General features: G+C 33.2%; 1 protein-coding gene and 1 pseudogene across 1 annotated transcript; one reads left to right on the plus strand and one right to left on the minus strand.

Annotated features, from left to right (window-relative positions):
- Positions 1–6,612: 6,612 nt before the first annotated feature.
- Positions 6,613–8,428, plus strand: LOC120210776 (annotated as a pseudogene).
- A 7,546-nt stretch (positions 8,429–15,974) lies between these two features.
- On the minus strand, positions 15,975–17,412 carry LOC120210818 (zinc finger protein SHOOT GRAVITROPISM 5-like). Its single transcript, XM_039209479.1, has 3 exons — positions 17,291–17,412; positions 16,801–17,203; positions 15,975–16,715 (listed from the first exon to the last, which is right to left on the minus strand). Exons 1-3 carry the CDS (start codon positions 17,388–17,390, stop codon positions 16,019–16,021), a joined length of 1,200 nt encoding a protein of 399 aa, XP_039065410.1. The 5' UTR covers positions 17,391–17,412; the 3' UTR covers positions 15,975–16,018.
- Positions 17,413–19,311: the final 1,899 nt, after the last annotated feature.

Raw genomic sequence — 19,311 nt, forward strand, 5'->3', positions numbered from 1 at the left:
ACTTAATCTGGCATGTTGCTGGTATGGCATGCATTGCAACTGGAGAACATTTAGGCATCACGTGTTTATATTAATATTATGGATGTATGGTAATCATGACATGAGACTGATGTGTGTAGAATGCTCTGTTATTTTTATACATCTTTACCAGGTGAAATTATCTTTCTTGGTCTTTTTCTATACACTACAAAATCCAACCAATGAGATCGGGTTTTTTTTTGGGTGGACGGTTCAGTAGGTTCTGTTTATTGTTTAATATTTTGAACTGTATTTTGACAAATAGTCTTCTTTTAGGAGTTTTTGATATTTTGAAAAAAATTATTTTCTAAGTAAATAAAATATTTAATAATTCTTATATTGCCTTTTTAAGTTATTTTTATTATTTGAAATATAAAATGTTTTTATATCATAAAAATTAATTATAAATTTAATAAAAATAAAATTTGATATCGTTAAATAAGGTTTTTAAACTTATAATACAGATCGATATTATTATTTATGACTATTTATAATGTTGTGAAAATCATTTTGTAACAATTTTATTAATTTAAAATTTAATATATAGTTTTTGGAGGCATTATGCTCGTATCTATATGCTTGACTTGAGTAACAGATTTCGGATGCTCACATGGTTGACTGCCGGTACTAGGAATAAACATATGATTTTATGTTACTAAGTAGATTTTTAGAAAGTTATATTGAGTGGAATTTAGGGGATAAGAAGTTACAAAATTCGAAAGCATAAAATTATATCATCAATAGAAAATATAAAAAATATTTAAATTATATAAAAATTTAAAATTTTCACGAAATATGAACACTATTGACGTTCCTTTATCCGTCCCTGACCGGAGGGATTTTTGCAAAAGAAAGGATTTCATTAAGCTTCCTGGTGGAGAAGTCATAAACACCTATGGTTTTGGTGAGATTGAGAAATTGACATTCTTTCGTGGCACTTCAAAATAATATGTATATATATTCTGTGGATGTAATTGTTTAAATCTAATATTTTTAGAGAGAACAACCCTTGTTTACGATTGGTTTACTATTAAAATTATTTAATGGGTTCAGAGATCTAATATCATTAGAGAGAACAATACTCCTTTTTAATTGAGATCGTTTGATGGGTTAAGAGATTAAGTTCATCTGAGTTTATATCACACCAACCCTCACTTAGTGTAACCAAATTTTGACATTTATACGTCGGGATATGTAAACTTTGCATGCTTATCTTTAAGGATTCTTATTATTACTAAATTAAAAGGAGAAGAAATAAAAATAAGCAAATTTCTAACCAACTGATATGGTAAACGCAATTATATAATTAATTTCCTTTTTAGAAAAAAAATAAAGTATATTATACAAATTGCAATGAATTATAACGAGTTAAGTGTATTAAATAATTAACTATCTTTTATTAGTACTTGATGATTATAAGGTAGTACAAATTTAAAATTTTCTTAATCTATTAACAATGCATACACATCCAATTACTTAAACTCTAGACCTGTAGAAAGTAGGGATGACAACGGGCCGCGTTTTGATCCCCGTCCTCGTTTAAAAAACCCGTACCCGTCCCGGCTTAAAAAACCGCGGGAATTTAAACGGGGATCCCCATCGGGTAATCAGGGAAAACCGCGGGGAAACGGGTATCCCCGTTTAGCATAAACAGTTATTTAAACGGGTATCGGGCCGAGTATATATATTTAAATTAAATATATAACTATTATATATATATTTTTAATTTAATTTAAATTTATTAATATATATATATATATATATATATATATATATATATATATATAATTATTTTTAATATTTATCGGGCCGGGTAATCGGGGCGGGAATTACCAAACCCGTCCCCGTCCCCGTTTAACATAAATGGTTTTTCCCCATCCCCGTTTAGCATAAACAGTTTTTCCCCGTCCCCGTTTAACATAAATGGTTTTTCCCCATCCCCGTTTAGCATAAACGGTTTTTCCCCGTCCCCGTTTAATTCAGTTTTCGATTTTTCCCGTCGGGTTCGGATTTTTTGCCATCCCTAGTAGAAAGAATAACTTTCTCTTTTACTATTATGACCACTTGATGAGTTCAATTATCAATTAAAAAAAAACTTGATCTTCATGGTATTATAATGATTAGTTCTTAGTATATTTCATTTATTGATCTCATGGTGTATTATAATTGATTGTGTATAATTATTTAGATAATAAAATATAACGTTTCCATTGCAAATGATCATATAATTAATGTTTTTAATTAAATAGGGATTAGTATTGTGTGAAAGTGTGCACGTGCATGTGCATGGTGGGTATATAAAAAATGGTTGTCCCTTGTTCCCATATATAATGGGGTAAGGGGGAGCTAAGATAGTAAGCTGCCTCCAACACCAGGTTGAGAGCAGTTTCCGTAGAAAACTTCCAAATTATGAAATGCTCTCCGTATGACTCGATCCCACGACCTCAAGGTTAAGAACCTTGTACTCTATCAACTGAGCTGGATAGTCATCTCGCATGGTGGGTATATAAAATGAATCCTTAATTCTAAAAGTAGGGCATTTTCCATCTCCTCACCATGTGAGAGAGCTTATAAGACAAACCAACTTTTGTGAATACTATATTATATGTATAAATACATGTATTTTCACCTTTTTTTCATTGGATTACTACAAGGGAAAAGGGCTTATGACAAAACCTAAGGCAATTGCGATTAACGTAAGTGCTATTCATTTGGCATTGGCTGTCTAAAGGACAAAAAAGGAAGCTGCATTCAAAGGTGGGGAAAGAGAGCTGCATGTGGTCCTGTCAAACCAACAAACCAAAGGAAAAAGGATGAGAGAATGGAAACCTTTTGGTTTTGGCTCAACTTGGGATATATATTTTTCGTAGAGGATTTGAGTTTGAATAATTATGTTTGTAGGTAGAGACAAAATCAGGATTAAATGTCGAGAAGAGTTAATTTGTTTAACTTCAAAAGAAAATGTACCAATAAGGATTTAAACCTAAAAACCAGAGGGGACAAAGCTTAGTTTGATCAATAAAAGTAATAGGGATCTAAAGTGTCATTTGACAAAAAATTGAAGGGACAATAACCCCTCCAAAACATTACGTGGTTCTGTTCCTGCAGGAGATATGTTGTCAAGTTGAATAATTTTTCAGACTATTAAAAATTGTGATAGTTAAAAATAATAATCGGTAAACTATGTAATTTGTCATCTATCTATTTATGTGGTTCGATTTTAGTTGTTTGTTAAAAAAATTAACAAAACTATTGACATTATACTTTTTATTTTTATTTTTTCAATGATGACGTGACATTATCTTATGGTGACACATCATCATTACTGTTAATTTTTTAACTACGGTTGATCAAAATGAAACAGAAATATAACGTTAGGTATACTTTTAAAATAAAATAATTAGGTGACTAAATACATAGATTACCCCCCAAAAAATAAACCTATAGATTTTAGTTATTTAAAGGATTAACACAAAAATAAGTGCTCAAACTATACCGATTTTTCCATTTAGCTACCTAAACTTTTTTCGGTCAATTTAAATGCCTAATGTTTTCAACGTTACACTTTTAGTGCATTGACTCTATTACTCACCATTTTAAGTTAAAAGAATTGTACCAGTACAGTTATCGACTTCAGTAAAGGGAGTTCTTTCGGTGTTGTTCGCAGAGTATGGTACATGTGATTAGGGGGCATGTAATTGTATTTTGTTTTATATGAGTCTGAAAATCTATTTTATTTCGAATACTGATAAAATCGATTTTATTTTGAATACTGATAAATTTTATTTTGTACTCATAAATGATTTTATGAGTTTACATGTTTTAAGAAAAGTTTTAAATTTTCCGCTATTTTTTTCAGTGGATCGCTCCGGTGGCCCTAATGTGACACTCCAGATCGGATCAGACTATCAGCATCGGTATGAGGGGGTTACATTTAGTGGTATCAGAGCTATGGTTTGAGTCAAAAATTTTCAAGATAGATTGGTCGGTCGAATGTCAAAATATGTTTGATCAGTACATGCCCCTAAACTGTAATCATACTGAGTCCCTATCTGTAACGTGTAAACCGAAGTTTCTATCCGTTAAGGTTATACTTGTACAAAAAGGAATACTAGTAACATCTGTCTAAACGCTGTAAAGTACCTCACGAGCCATGTGAGAGTTACTCATTTGCGAAACTCTAACTCGACTCCGGAAATGAAATTGGGTTATGCTACTGTTCTATGAGCCTATTCTCATGACAAAGACTAAATTGATCACTCAAGGAAATTTTTTTCGGATTCTTTTATTGAAATGAGGAAAAGTTAAGATACGAATATATGCTCAGCTGGTTAAGGATTAGTGGAGGATCCGTACTTTTGAAAAAGCTACTTAAAGATATGAAAGAACTGATGGAGGATTTATTTATGCAATTATGTGACATGAATGAATTTCTAGGACGAAATCTTTTTAAGGAGGGGAGAATTGTCACACCCCAATATGGGGTTAGATTTCTTTAAGTTTAAATATGTAAAATGATATGAAGTTGGTTGGCAAATAATTATTTTATCATATCTTTATATTATTAAACAAATTGATGAGGATAGAGTAGGTAAAAGTGGACAAGTTGTTGGGTGGATTAGATTAATGATAATGACATTGTTTGGAACCCATTGCTTCCAGCTTTCATTTTCGGCCAGTATCCACCAAAGGATACTTTGAGCATGCGAAATTGCAGGATACTTTGAGCATCTGTTGAATTTCATGTTGGTGGATGGAAATGTTTGAAGGATGTTGTGATGAAGTTCAATAAGGGTGCTGCTGAATCTATATTAGTGGGTGAAATCAAGCTTTGAAATGAAATGAAATTGGCATGTGAGAGATGAAGTTAGTTTGTGACACTACGTAGTTTTGGGGGTTTCTAGAGGAGAGGCGGGAAAATCTCAACTTTAATCCTCCATTTAAGGTAAGAATGTGATATTTTCCCCACATTTCAATATATTTTTTATATATATAGCTCAATAGTTTATACTAATTCAATTTAGTCCAAAATTGATAAATTTAGGGGGCATGTAATTGTATTTTGTTTTATATATGAGTCTGAAAATCTGTTTTATTTCGAATACTAATAAATTTTATTTTGTACTCATAAATGATTTTATGAGTTTACATGTTTTAAGAAAAGTTTTAAATTTTCCGCTATTTTTTTCGGTGGGTCGCTCCGGTGGCCCTAATGTGACACTCCAGATCAGATCGGGCTATCTGTATCGATCTGAGGGGGTTACATTTTGGATGCTGTAGTTTGGATATTTATGATATTTGGACGATTATCATGGTTTATGATATTTGATATTTGAGACATGATTATTTTTTTATTATGACTATGTTTATTGTTTAAGGATATTATTTATGTTAATTAATTTTTTTTTTGGAAAATTTGATCTTCAAAGCATGTATTTATATCTAGTTTAAGTTTTTTGATTTAATAAAAAGAGAGAAAATGTTATAGTAAGGGAGAGTATTTATTTTCAAGAAAATATTAAAAATTTTCAAAGGTTTTGTTATATAAAAAAGGGAGAGATTTTTGAACCATTCTTTGATATTTTGATATACCAAAAAATAATATATATTTTTTTTAAATTAAATTATTTTCGATTTGGGTTTTAAGTTTATATTTGATTCAACTGTTCGAATATGAAAATTCTTTTTAAGATCAAAAACTCCATTTTTACTCCTTACTCATTTGAAAATTCAAGTCATACTATAAATAATTTTTAAAACTTTTTACAAAGGGTTTCAGATTTTAATCGAGTCAAAAATTAATTTTTAACCTTGTAGTACCGATACTACAAGAATAGTACTAATACTGTTCATGTGGTACCGATACTGGTACCGATACTAATGGCCTAAAAATAAATAGTCCTTATATGTTTTTTGGCAAACAAAATTTACAGTAGCCTATTTTGGTATCGATATTGTACTAGTATCGATACCGATATCGATACTCAAGTTGGAGTATTGATACTCCCCTATCCCAACAGTTAGATTTTTTATATTTAATGCAAGTAGTATCGATACTCCAAGTACGAGTACATGTACTCAAGGCTTTTGGGCAACATTTATTGCGAGAAATTTCATCTCAACGGCTCTATTAACTCCCACAACAACCCAAACGACTAGAATTGAATGAATGTCTATAAAAACACGATTCCAAGTCATATGTGAATACATGAGATCAAAGAGAAAATAAAAAGCAATTACATTAAGCCAAAATCAAAGTCAGTATTCTTTAATATTCATTTATGCTTTCAAATTACACTTTATACTTATTTGTTTTACTTGTCAAATGTTCTTATTTGTTATTGATTGTGTAAACAATTTACTAGTGAGGTTTATCTAAGTTTACAAATTTGTAATTTTCTCTTTAAAGAATGTATCAAGAATTTAAGGTATAATTCTTGAGAGAGTTGTAAGATTACACCTTGTCCTCGAAGGTTGATACAAATTAGTGAATTTTTAAAAATCTTTAGTGTGGATAGCTAAGGTGGTTATTGGCAAAGTTGACAAGGAAGGAAAAACTGATCCCAATGAGTACAAGTATTTCCTTTACAAGCATATCTAGTTCAATGTTCTTTGTAACAAGGATCGCGTTATTGAGATTAGTGCGAGGATGGATCCTCATTCTCTCTTAGATTTGACTGAGGATAAGGAAGTTGAAGCTGAGTTTATGTATAATGTGAAATGGAAGGAAACTGATACTCCTTTTGAGAAGAGGATGGATAAGTACTCCATGTCTTCTTCTTTGCCGCATCATTTGGAGATTCATTGGGTTTCGATCATCAACTCTTGCGTGACAGTTCTCATGTTAACTGGTTTCCTTGCAACGATTCTCATGCGGGTCTTGAAGAATGATTTCATTAAGTGAGATCTGTTGATATATTTGTTTATAAATTCTCATATTTTTACTCCTTCCATTTTGGTTTGATTGCTGTAAATATTTAATTTGTCATGAAAGGTATGGTCAAGATGAAGCAGCAGCTTATGATCAAGAAGAGACTGGATGGAAGTATATTCACGGAGATGTCTTCCGGTTCCCAAAGTACAAATCTTTGTTTGCTGCTGCTCTTGGATCTGGAACACAACTGTTTGCCTTGTAAGGATCCCATTTATTCTGTGTTTATGTTTCTTTCTGATTTGTGAAACTACACTTATTTCATCATGGTCTATATGTCAATTATTGATAGTTCATTCTATTCACTTTGTGAACTTTTTATGTCTACCAGAATGGTATTCATTTTTATGCTTGCATTGGTTGGTGTCTTTTATCCATACAACCGAGGTGCTCTGTTTACTGCCCCGGTGGTCATCTATGCACTTACTTCAGGAATTGCAGGATACGTAGCTACTTCTTTCTTCTTTCAGCTTGAAGGAAAGAATTGGGTACGTCTATAAGGATTTTGTCTGCTAGTATTAGATGTTACTGTATTTCTTTTGAAGCAAGTGCAACAATTTGTTTATTTGATTTATCGGATTGACAGGTTAGGAATCTGTTATTAACCGGCTGCCTTTTCTGCGGGCCCTTGTTTCTCACATTCTGCTTCCATAACACGATTGCTATTGCATACAGTGCAACCGCTGCACTGCCTTCTGGTATTAATAGTCCTTATATGGACATTAGTGACATCTCCTTTGCTTGTTCAGGGCGGCATTGCTGGCAGAAATAGGAAGGCTGAGTTCCAAGCTCCTTGCCGTACCACCAAGTATCCTCGAGAGATTCCACCACTGCCTTGGTACTGGAGTTCCATTCCTCAGATGGCAATGGCTGGATTTCTTCCATTCAGTGCGATCTACATTGAGCTTTACTACATATCTTTTGATGAATACTGCGAGTAATTTAAGAACTGTCGAAAGTAATTGGCTATATAGTTGGCAAGTTCATGTTTTCTATAAAGGAAAATCTATTGATGAATACTGCTTGTATTATTACTATGCAAGATCAGATATGTCGGGATTTATGCAAACCTCATTCTTCTTCGGTTACATGGCCTGCATCTGCTATGGATTCTTCCTCATGCTCGGTACAGTGGGTTTCCGTGCCTCGCTATTCTTTGTCCGTCACATATAAGTCAATCAAGTGCGAGTAATCAGGTTAAGTTCTCCTTGCCAGCTTCCATCAACTCTGTCATAGAGAATTCTATGAATTTTGTTAGCTATTAGCTGGAAGAGGTGCCTTAATTGTTGGTTATGGCAAATTCGGGTTGCATGCATTCATGCTTTGACTTAATCTGGCATGTTGCTGGTATGGCATGCATTGCAACTGGAGAACATTTAGGCATCACGTGTTTATATTAATATTATGGATGTATGGTAATCATGACATGATACTGATGTGTGTAGAATGCTCTGTTATTTTTATACATCTTTACCAGGTGAAATTATCTTTCTTGGTCTTTTTCTATACACTACAAAATCCAACCAATGAGATCGGGTTTTTTTTTTTGGGTGGACGGTTCAGTAGGTTCTGTTTATTGTTTAATATTTTGAACTGTATTTTGACAAATAGTATTCTTTTAGGAGTTTTTGATATTTTTAAAAAAATTATTTTCTAAGTAAACAAAATATTTAATAATTCTTATATTGCCTTTTTAAGTTATTTTTATTATTTGAAATATAAAATGTTTTTATATCATAAAAATTAATTATAAATTTAATAAAAATAAAATTTGATATCGTTAAATAAGGTTTTTAAACTTATAATACAGATCGATATTATTATTTATGACTATTTATAATGTTGTGAAAATCATTTTGTAACAATTTGATTAATTTAAAATTTAATATATAGTTTATGGAGGCATTATGCTCGTATCTATATGCTTGACTTGAGTAACAGATTTCGGATGCTCACCTGGTTGACTGCCGGTACTAGGAATAAACATATGATTTTATGTTACTAAGTAGATTTTTAGAAAGTTATATTGAGTGGAATTTAGGGGATGAGAAGTTACAAAATTCAAAAGCATAAAATTATATCATCAATAGAAAATATAAAAAATATTTAAATTATATAAAAATTTAAAATTTTCACGAAATATGAACACTATTGACGTTCCTTTATCCGTCCCTGACCGGAGGGATTTTTGCAAAAGAAAAGATTTCATTAAGCTTCCTGGTGGAGAAGTCATAAACACCTATGGTTTTGGTGAGATTGAGAAATTGACATTCTTTCGTGGCACTTCAAAATAATATGTATATATATTCTGTGGACGTAGTTGTTTAAATCTAATATTTTTAGAGAGAACAACTCTTGTTTACGATTGGTTTACTATTAAAATCATTTAATGGGTTCAGAGATCTAATATCACTAGAGAGAACAATACTCTTTTTTAATTGAAATCGTTTGATGGGTTCCGAAATTAAGTTCATCTGAGTCTATATCACACCAACCCTCACTTAGTGTAACCAAATTTTGACATTTATACGTCGGGATATGTAAACTTTGCATGCTTATCTTTAAGGATTCTTATTATTACTAAATTAAAAGGAGAAGAAATAAAAATAAGCAAATTTCTAACCAACTGATATGGTAAATGCAATTATATAATTAATTTCCTTTTTAGAAAAAAAATAAAGTATATTATACAAATTGCAATGAATTATAACGAGTTAAGTGTATTAAATAATTAACTATCTTTTATTAGTACGTGATGATTATAAGGTAGTACAAATTTAAAATTTTCTTAATCTATTAACAATGCATACACATCCAATTACTTAAACTCTAGACCTGTAGAAAGTAGGGATGACAACGGGCCGGGTTTTGATCCTCCCGTCCTCGTTTAAAAAATCCGTACCCGTCCCGGCTTAAAAAACCGCGGGGATTTAAACGGAGATCCCCATCGGGTAATCGGGGAAAACCGCGGGGAAACGTGTATCCCCGTTTAGTAGGGGTGTGCAAATCCGGGTACCCGAATTTTCGGGTACCCGATTTCCGGGTACCCAGAACTTCCGGGTCGACGATTTCTCGGCCCGTGTCCCGACCCGGATGTTACGGGTACCCGGTAATCGGGTACCCGGATTTTACGGGTACCCGGGAATCGAATACCCGATACCCGGGTTTTAATTTTTTATTTTCAAATTATTAATTTAAAAAAATATATACACAAATTTAAATATTCAAAACTTCGAATTACATACTCTAATATCCGAACATAAAATTTAAAAGTTCGAAATACAAAATATAATAATCCATAATATAAATAATTCATTATATTTTATATATTATATAAAAAATAAAAAAAATAAAAACTAACCGGGTACTCGGGTAACCGGGTACCCGGAAAAACTAGATTTTTTGACCCGGGCCCGACCCGGGAAATGTCGGGCCGGGTACCCGACCCGGCCGGGTAATTTTTTTTAGAGAATTACCCGGTTTTTTTAGATCCGGGTCGGCGGGTCGGGTCAACCGGGTCGGGTAATTTTTCACACCCCTACCGTTTAGCATAAACGGTTATTTAAACGGGTATCGGGCCGAGTATATATATTTAAATTAAATAGATAAATATTATATATATTTTTAAATTTAAATTAAATTTATTAATATTATATATATATATATATATAATAATAATTATTTTTAATATTTATCGGGCCGGGTAATCGGGGCAGGAATTACCAAACCCGTCCCCGTTCCCCTTTAACATAAATAGTTTTTCCCCGTCCTCGTTTAGCATAAACGGTTTTTCCCCGTCCCTACTTAATTCAGTTTTCGATTTTCCCCGTCGGGTTCGGATTTTTTGCCATCCCTAGTAGAAAGAATAACTTTCTCTTTTACCATTATGACCACTTGATGAGTTCAATTATCAATTAAAAAAAAACTTGATCTTCACGGTATTATAATGATTAGTTCTTAGTATATTTCATTTATTGATCTCATGGTGTATTATAATTGATTGTGTATAATTATTTAGATAATAAAATATAACGTTTCCAATTGCAAATGATCATATAATTAATGTTTTTAATTAAATAGGGATTAGTATTGTGTGAAAGTGTGCACGTGCATGTGCATGGTGGGTATATAAAAAATGGTTGTCTCTTGTTCCCATATATAATGGGATAAGGGGGAGCCAAGATAGTAAGCTGCCCCCAACATCAGGTTGAGAGCAGTTTCCGTAGAAAACTTCCAAATTATGAAATGTTCTCCGTAAGACTCGATCCCACGACCTCAAGATTAAGAACCTTGTGCTCTATCAACTGAGCTGGATAGTCATCTCGCATGGTGGGTATATAAAATGAATCCTTAATTCTAAAAGTAGGGCATTTTCCATCTCCTCACCATGTGAGAGAGCTTATAAGACAAACCAACTTTTGTGAATACTATATTATATGTATAAATACATGTATTTTCACCTTTTTTTCATTGGATTACTACAAGGGAAAAGGGCTTCTGACAAAACCTAAGGCACTTGCGATTAACGTAAGTGCCATTCATTTGGCATTGGCTGTCTAAAGGACAAAAAAGGAAGCTGCATTCAAAGGTGGGGAAAGAGAGCTGCATGTGGTCCTGTCAAACCAACAAACCAAAGGAAAAAGGATGAGAGAATGGAAACCTTTTGGTTTTGGCTCAACTTGGGATAGATATTTTTCGTAGAGGATTTGAGTTTGAATAATTATGTTTGTAGGTAGAGACAAAATCAGGATTAAATGTCGAGAAGCGTTAATTTGTTTAACTTCAAAAGAACATGTACCAATAAGGATTTAAACCTAAAAACCAGAGGGGACAAAGCTTAGTTTGATCAATAAAAGTAATAGGGATCTAAAGTGTCATTTGACAAAAAATTGAAGGGACAATAACCCCTCCAAAACATTACGTGGTTCTGTTCCTGCAGGAGATATGTTGTCAAATTGAATAATTTTTCAGACTATTAAAAATTGAATAATTTTTCAGACTATTAAAAATTGTGATAGTTAAAAAAAAATAATCGGTAAACTATGTAATTTGTCATCTATCTATTTATGTGGTTCGATTTTAGTCAGTTGTTGTTAAAAAATTAACAAAACTATTGACATTATATTTTTTATTTTTATTTTTTCAATGATGACGTGACATTATCTTATGGTGACACATCATCATCACTGTTAATTTTTTAACTACGGTTGATTAAAATGAAACAGAAATATAACGTTAGGTATGCTTTTAAAATAAAATAATTAGGTGACTAAATACATAGATTATCCCCCAAAAAATAAACCTATAGATTTTAGTTATTTAAAGGATTAATACAAAAATAAGTGCTCAAACTATACCGATTTTCCCACTTAGGTGCCTAAACTTTTTTCGGTTAATTTCAGTGCCTAATGTTTTCAACGTTACACTTTTAGTGCATCGACCCTAACAACATTAAATTTCGTCGTTAAGTGACACATGTCAAACTGAGGTGATTTTGGAAATTTTATTTTTTTAAAAAATATAAAATTTTAAAATTTTAGGTTTAATATAAAAATAAGTGTCTAAACTATATACCGAAATAAAATTTGGTGCCTAAAGAATTTTTCGTTAAAATAGGTGCCTAAAGTTTTCTCCGTTACCATTTTAGGTGCATGAGCATTAACCGCCGTTAAAAACTCTGTTAAATGACACATGTCACTTTCTAGTCATTTTGAGAATATATTTTTAAAAAATTAAAAATAAAAATATTTCTACCTCTCCTGCCCCTTTCCTCGTGTTCTTCTCCCCTCTAACCTTTTGAAACGATCAAAGACTGAAAGTCACGATTGATCGCATCTAAATTGATTGAAAAATAGTTTAAGCAGTTAAATGAAAAAAATTGTATAGGTTTCTACAGTTATTTTTATATTAAGCCTTATTTAAATTATTGCAAAACAATGGTGATGAAGAGGGGTAGGTGTGTCTGCAACCTGTTGTAATTTCTCTGATAAAGTGAAGGTTGTTTTATGTTTGAGAATGACTACTGCCTGCCTCCAAACATTTCAACCATGGCTCTGAAAAACATGGTGCTTTTTTATAATACAAGCATTCAAAAGGACACACATGCAATGAAAATGACATACCTTTTCTTTCTAATCCGAACATTGAATTTGTGTTCGAATGGTTATTCCTATTTTCATGGTCCCCCGACATATTCCAACCCAATGACAGTTTCATATTCATTTACACACATAGATAGCTACTACAACTATGCCTAAATTCTTACAAGCAATAACCCATTTTCGGTATACTTTCTTCTCTTATTCCTTTTCCTTGCTTTTCTTGAAACATGAGTAAAACCCATCAAGACAAAAAGAAAATCATGTAATTGCATTTCAACTGACCATAAAAGATCAGAAAAAGGATACAACTTTACGCTTCAACACAAATAACTATTAATATCTTGTAGAGACTGTTATGATTTCGGAACCATGATTATCGGCAAACAAATAAACACAATCGAAAAGGAAAAAACGAAGAACACTAGGATTTACGTGGAAAACCCAAAAGAAAAAAACCACAGGCAGAGGAGAAGAATTTTACTAATATGAAGGAAGAAAATACAAGATGATTTTGTTGAAAGAAAATAACTTGATTTCTAACCCTGACCATTAATATCTATTTATATAGAAAAATACTTGATTACAAAGGAAAACTAAATAAACTAAAAATCTACTTTAATAAAGTTTTTTACTTTCCCAATATTTATATATTAATTAATTTGTGTCACTTTGAATTCGAGTCACACTCTAACAAATATCCACCTTGACACGAATACTGAAAGTGCAAAGATTTCGAGACAAAACACCCAAATTCGATGTGACACCCAAACTTAACAAAAACAATTCTTCACTTCAACGAACAAGTTATCCACCTCTTCGAAAACACCCCTCAAAGGGGTAAGATTCAATAATGGACACCAACCGAATCCAAGCTTTTTCTAGGATTGGATTTAGTCTTCACATCGACATGGTTATCATAAGTGCCAACTTCGCTCACAAATGTTTCACCACGAGCAATATCATGCACAACACGATCCAGATCATCAATGATAGTTCTATCTTCAAATTCATTATGTTCACGAAATTGAACTCTTTTCTGCTTCACATAACCGTTCTAACCACGATTATTTTGTTCAACAACATTATTTGATACGGTGGATGAAACACCAACTGCATTATCTAAAACTGTTGAACTCTGTAGAACATAAAACTTGGTAGTCTTTCTCTGCCCTTTCAACACAACAAAAAAGAGTCCTTGCAAATTTTCATAGCTCCACCTTCACTGGAGAATTTGTACCCTTTTGAATCTAGAGTACCTAACAAAATTAGATTTTTACTCAAATCTGAAACATGTCTCATATTACCAAGTGTTTGAACAATCCCATCGAACATCTTAATATTGATTGTGCCAATACCTGCGACTTTACAAGAGACATTATTTTCCAAAAATACATCATCTGTAGATACAACTTCATACGTCGCAAACCAGTCACGATTAAGACTCATATGAAAACTACTACAAGAGTCAAGTATCCACTCATCACTTGTTATAAAGTTGTCGTTAGCCGCAACTAGGAGTTCTCCATCATAGTACTCCTCTACTATACCGACCTAACCAGATTTCCTAGAGTTCTACTCTTCAACTTCAACTTCTCTTTTGATTTTATTTTGCAACTTGTAACACTTCGATTTAACATGATCTTTCTTTTTACAATAGTGACAAGTTTTACCTTGGTTAGAAGATTTTGATATACCCCTTCCAATATTATCAAAAGAACACTCACCTTTTCTCCCACTGTCTGAGCTAGTTGATTCATGCATCACGAGACCATCTGCCTGGGGCTTGGAACTAAATACAAGATATTTCATCTTGTCAAACGAGTGCAGGCTATTGTAAACTTCTTCAAGAGTGAGTGTTTCATGATTGTACAAGATTATATCTCTCTGAAAGACAAGTAGGAAGGAGGCAGAGAACATAAGAGGATCAATCCTAAGTTTTCTTAATCATACTTCACTTCTAAATTCTCTAGATTACAGACAGTTTCCTTGAATGCGGTCAGGTGCTATTTAAGATACGAACCTTCTGCCAACTTGAGTGAATAAAGACGATGCTTTAGGTGCAACTTGCTGGTCAATGATTTATGCATGCATAGTTGCTCCAATTTCGCTAACAAAGATGCAGCTGTTTTTTCTTTCAACACATCCTGTAAAATTTGATTTGATAAGTGTAAACGAATCTCAGAAAGAGATTTACAATCCTTTCATTTTTCCTAATTCGTCCATTATGTTTTCGGCTTCTCATCAAATCCTTCTATTGCATTGTCGAGATCTAACTGTGCAAGAACATCTCGAATCTTTACATGCCATAGTGAGAACCTGGTGTTTTGATCCAAAAGCGGAATATCATACTTCACTGTTGCCATAATCTTGAACCCGAAGTTTTGATACTAGTTTGTTATAATATCAGAACGATAATTATCGGCAAACACATAAACACGATCGAAAAGGAAAAACAAAGAACAACAAGATTTACGTGGAAAACCCAAAAGGGAAAAACCACAGGCGAAAGAGAAGAATTTTACTAATATGAAGGAAAAAAATACAAGAGGATTTTGGTGAAAGAAAAAAATTTGGTTTCTAACTCTGACCATTAGTATCTATTTATAGGGATAGATACTTGATTACAAAGAAAAACTAAATAAAGCAGAAATCTACTTGAATAAAATTTTCTACTTTTAATCAAATTGATTTTCTTACTTTTCCAATATTTATATATTAATTAACTTGTGACACTTTGAATTCAAGTCAAACTCTAACAGAGACATATACCTTCGGAGGCGGTTACTCGAATCCCAAAAAAAAACACTTTTTTCCTTTTTCATATCGGAATCTATAACATAGATGTTGTTGCGCTTCACTACATTACATTAATTGTATCATCTACTTTCTATTTAACAAATGAAGATGTATTAAATCAAGTAGCGAAATTTGCCAGAACATGTAGATCAAAGCAAAGAGATTTTAATGGTTAAGAATCGATCATTTCTGTTGTATGATTGACTTGCCGCCACTCTACTTCCCCTTCCGTTGTGCCCGACGACATGTAACTCATAGCAAGTGAGGTCTCATTGGCTGGAACCGCAGCTGTTGATGTTTGAAATTGGTGCTTGCAAGCTTGACAAGTGATTTGTATGACAGTAGCACTTATCTTCTTCGTTGCTTTATTTTTCAAGACTTGAGCCTTGTCGAGTTCACCTTGGGCTTGTTGCCTTATCCTTCTAGCACTTACAAACTCAAGCTCGGCCATTTGAATCAGCTTCTTCGCTTCGAGTCTAGCCTTTTCGACGAAGCTATTCTCTGCCATGGCCAACTTTAGCTGCTCACTGGCATTCTTTTCACTAAATGTATCTAAACTAAGCTTGTTGGCTTCACTCGACCCTATCGAAAGCTTCAAAGAAGTCGCGCAATTCTCGTTGGAATTGGGCGGCGACTGAGGAGTCGATGACGGTAGAAGTTGATGCTCAAGGTTGTTTCGGTGTTCATAAGTAGATGCATTGCTGTGCAAGATATTAGCAGGCACGTCCATGCCGAAGTGTGTATCGCTTGAAGGACTAGTGCTTGAACCGGTTCGATATGAACAGCCCCGGTGCAGCGCCTGCAATTCGGGTTGAACACCTAGTGCGCGACCGATGCAAGCATCGTGGTGTTCAATGAAACTCTCCACCCTGAAACAACAAAAGACCAAAAAAATGATTCGAAAGAGATAACTATATATATATGAGTTTTGTTGTTGTTGTTTCAGAAACTGACCTGGAAAAAACTCGACCACAGTCACAAGAATGGCCACGGGTGCCACAAATCTTGAGATGAGCCTTGTAATCAGACTGAACCGCGTAACCTTTGGCGCATTTTTGGCAAACCCATCTCTTCTGATTGCTGTGCTTCCTCCTGAAATGTTTCTTGATGCCAACCAGATCTCCCAAGGCATGGCAAGGCTCATGGTGCAAACAGCTCGGCTCTGGGCAAACGTAAACCCTCTTCTTCACCTCTCGTGTTTCTTCCCTTTTCAGCAGCTTCCATGGAACCTTGTGCCTTCTCCTGTGCATTTGAAGGTTCTGGTCTCTTTGGAACCCTTGGTTGCAGATGTCACACACATACCTGTCTGATTCCAGCAGCGTTTTTGGTGATAAAGCAACCACCTCTGCATCCGGATCTACATTCACAAACATAAAAGTAAAGGAAAAAACAATTGAGTTAAGAAGAGAAAAAAATAGGGTCTGCTTTTGTTTTTCTTTTTTACCTGGGGTACCAGCAGGCCTTCTTTTTCTTTTCTGAGTGACCCCATTGAGATGATCAGAGGAAGAAGATCGAAACACTGGAACAGTAGTGTTATCCAACATGTTGCAATTTCTTTGAGCCTTGGTTAGTGTACTGTAAGTTGAAGTGAAAACAAATTAAACAATCAATCTTTTTGAAACATGGAGGGGGAATTCAGCTTTACTGATTAATACAAAGGAAAATGGATAGAAAAAGGGAGAATAAAAGGGAAAAAAAGGAAGGGTTATTTAGAGAGAGAAGGGGAGGAGGGAACATGAAGAAGAAGAAGATAAAGCTTTTGCTATTGCTTTCTGCAATCACCTTTCTTTTAAGTTTTTAAAGCTTCAAGTCACCTTTTTTAAAAGGAAAAAAAAGAACAAAAGAAAGTTTTTCTTTTTCCTTTTCTTTGATTTGTTGTTTCATTGAACCCCACCTTCAGCAGTTGCAGTTAATGTTGAACGGAAGCCAAGTCTTTGCCTATAAAGAGTTGGAGAGAATTTGAGTCAAAATTCGAATTTAACTCGAATCGAGTATTATTTATTTAAATCAAATTCAAATAATTTATAATCTATCTCAGTTTAATTTACGATTTTACTTCCACCATCAAAACAAACTCTCATTATCTATTCACATTACACCCTAAATTTGCATGATTTCCCATATTGCATATATATACAACCAGACATTGTAAGCCATGCTACAAGCATTGGTTGATTAATTAAGCATTTGTCTAATAGGGTAGCTTTCCGTAAGGTGAAGGAAGCAAGATTTGTCACTTTCAAGATGGCTGTAATCATTGCTAGAATAAAATTTCACCCTTTTTCTTCTCTTCTCTTCTCTCTTTTAACTTTCAAATTTGTCCTTGAAAAAACAAACTTTCAAATTTGAAGTAACCATTTGCCCTTCCCTCATTGTAACTCCTTAAAGACCGCTAGTTAAACGTAACCCTTAAAGCCCTTTAAAATGACATGCCACCTCAAAAATCACCTTAGACAAATGATCATTCATTAATCAAAGACTTTGATAATCAACTCTGATGATTGATTGCCATATCTATACAAACTGAACAAACTAGCAATCTACTTGCAGATATGGTAATCTTATTGGTCGTTATCATGATCTTAGGTTTAACATTGGTCATCCTACAACATAAAAAAAGAGAACTTTTACTTTCACCACTAGAATCATTGGACTCTAGTAGAAAAACTCTCCCTTCTTCGTTACTTGGTAATAAGTGTATCGATACAAACTAAACAAATTAACCATCAACTAGTAGTTATGATGATCCTATTGCTCGTTATTATCATCCTAGGTCTGACATTGATCACCTTACGGTCGGGATATTGATAGGTGATTTATTTAGTTAATATTTTGTGTCTAAATTGCCCATGGGTTTTAGGTTTTCGTGACTGATTTATTTGTTTTGATTCATTTTATTTACATGACCTTGGATTCTAGAAAATGCACTAAAGGCAAAATTTGCAATTTTTTTATTTTCGGAAACAAATCTGGATTAATGGGCATGACTTTGGGCATGACGCATTGACGTGGCATGATGTCAGCACCTTCCAGAAGATCCAGTCAACTTTTTTAGAAGGAGAATAGATCAACCACGCAATTTGAAGTTCGAATTGAATATTATCCCAACTTTTTTAGGATTTTAGTTTAATTAATTCAAGAATTATCTTTAAGATTATTTTTATTATTATTCCATGTTTATCTTTAAGAGTTTTAGTTTAAGTAGTTTATGAATTATCTTTAGGATTTATCTTTTTATTTTAAGAATTATTTTCCTTGTTTTTAGGATTTTGAAGGCTGTAAATGCCCTCTCAGGGTAAGCCTAAAAACAATCTCTACAACTCAGATATATCAGAATCATTCTTCTCTTCTTTGCCCTGAGTTTTCAAAAAAAAATATTTTTTTTCTTTTTGTTTTTAAAGTTTTTTTTTTGTTTTCACTTTTATTTTAAATATGTAATGCTTAGCTAATTTTCTTTTAAGTCGA

The sequence above is a fragment of the Hibiscus syriacus genome, unplaced genomic scaffold (assembly GCF_006381635.1).
Source record: "Hibiscus syriacus cultivar Baekdansim isolate YM2019G1 unplaced genomic scaffold, ASM638163v2 tig00109936_pilon, whole genome shotgun sequence".
Classification (NCBI taxonomy): domain Eukaryota; kingdom Viridiplantae; phylum Streptophyta; class Magnoliopsida; order Malvales; family Malvaceae; genus Hibiscus; species Hibiscus syriacus.

What these genes read in the sequence shown, in the direction of transcription:
- LOC120210818 (XM_039209479.1), bottom strand. Translation starts at nt 17,390, where the DNA reads ATGTTGGATAACACTACTGTTCCAGTGTTTCGATCTTCTTCCTCTGAT. An exon ending in AAGGCCTGCTGGTACCCCAG is followed by an intron (nt 17,204 to 17,290) that starts GTAAAAAAGAAA and finishes TTGTGAATGTAG; the next exon opens with ATCCGGATGCAGAGGTGGTT. An exon ending in TGTGGTCGAGTTTTTTCCAG is followed by an intron (nt 16,716 to 16,800) that starts GTCAGTTTCTGA and finishes TTGTTGTTTCAG; the next exon opens with GGTGGAGAGTTTCATTGAAC.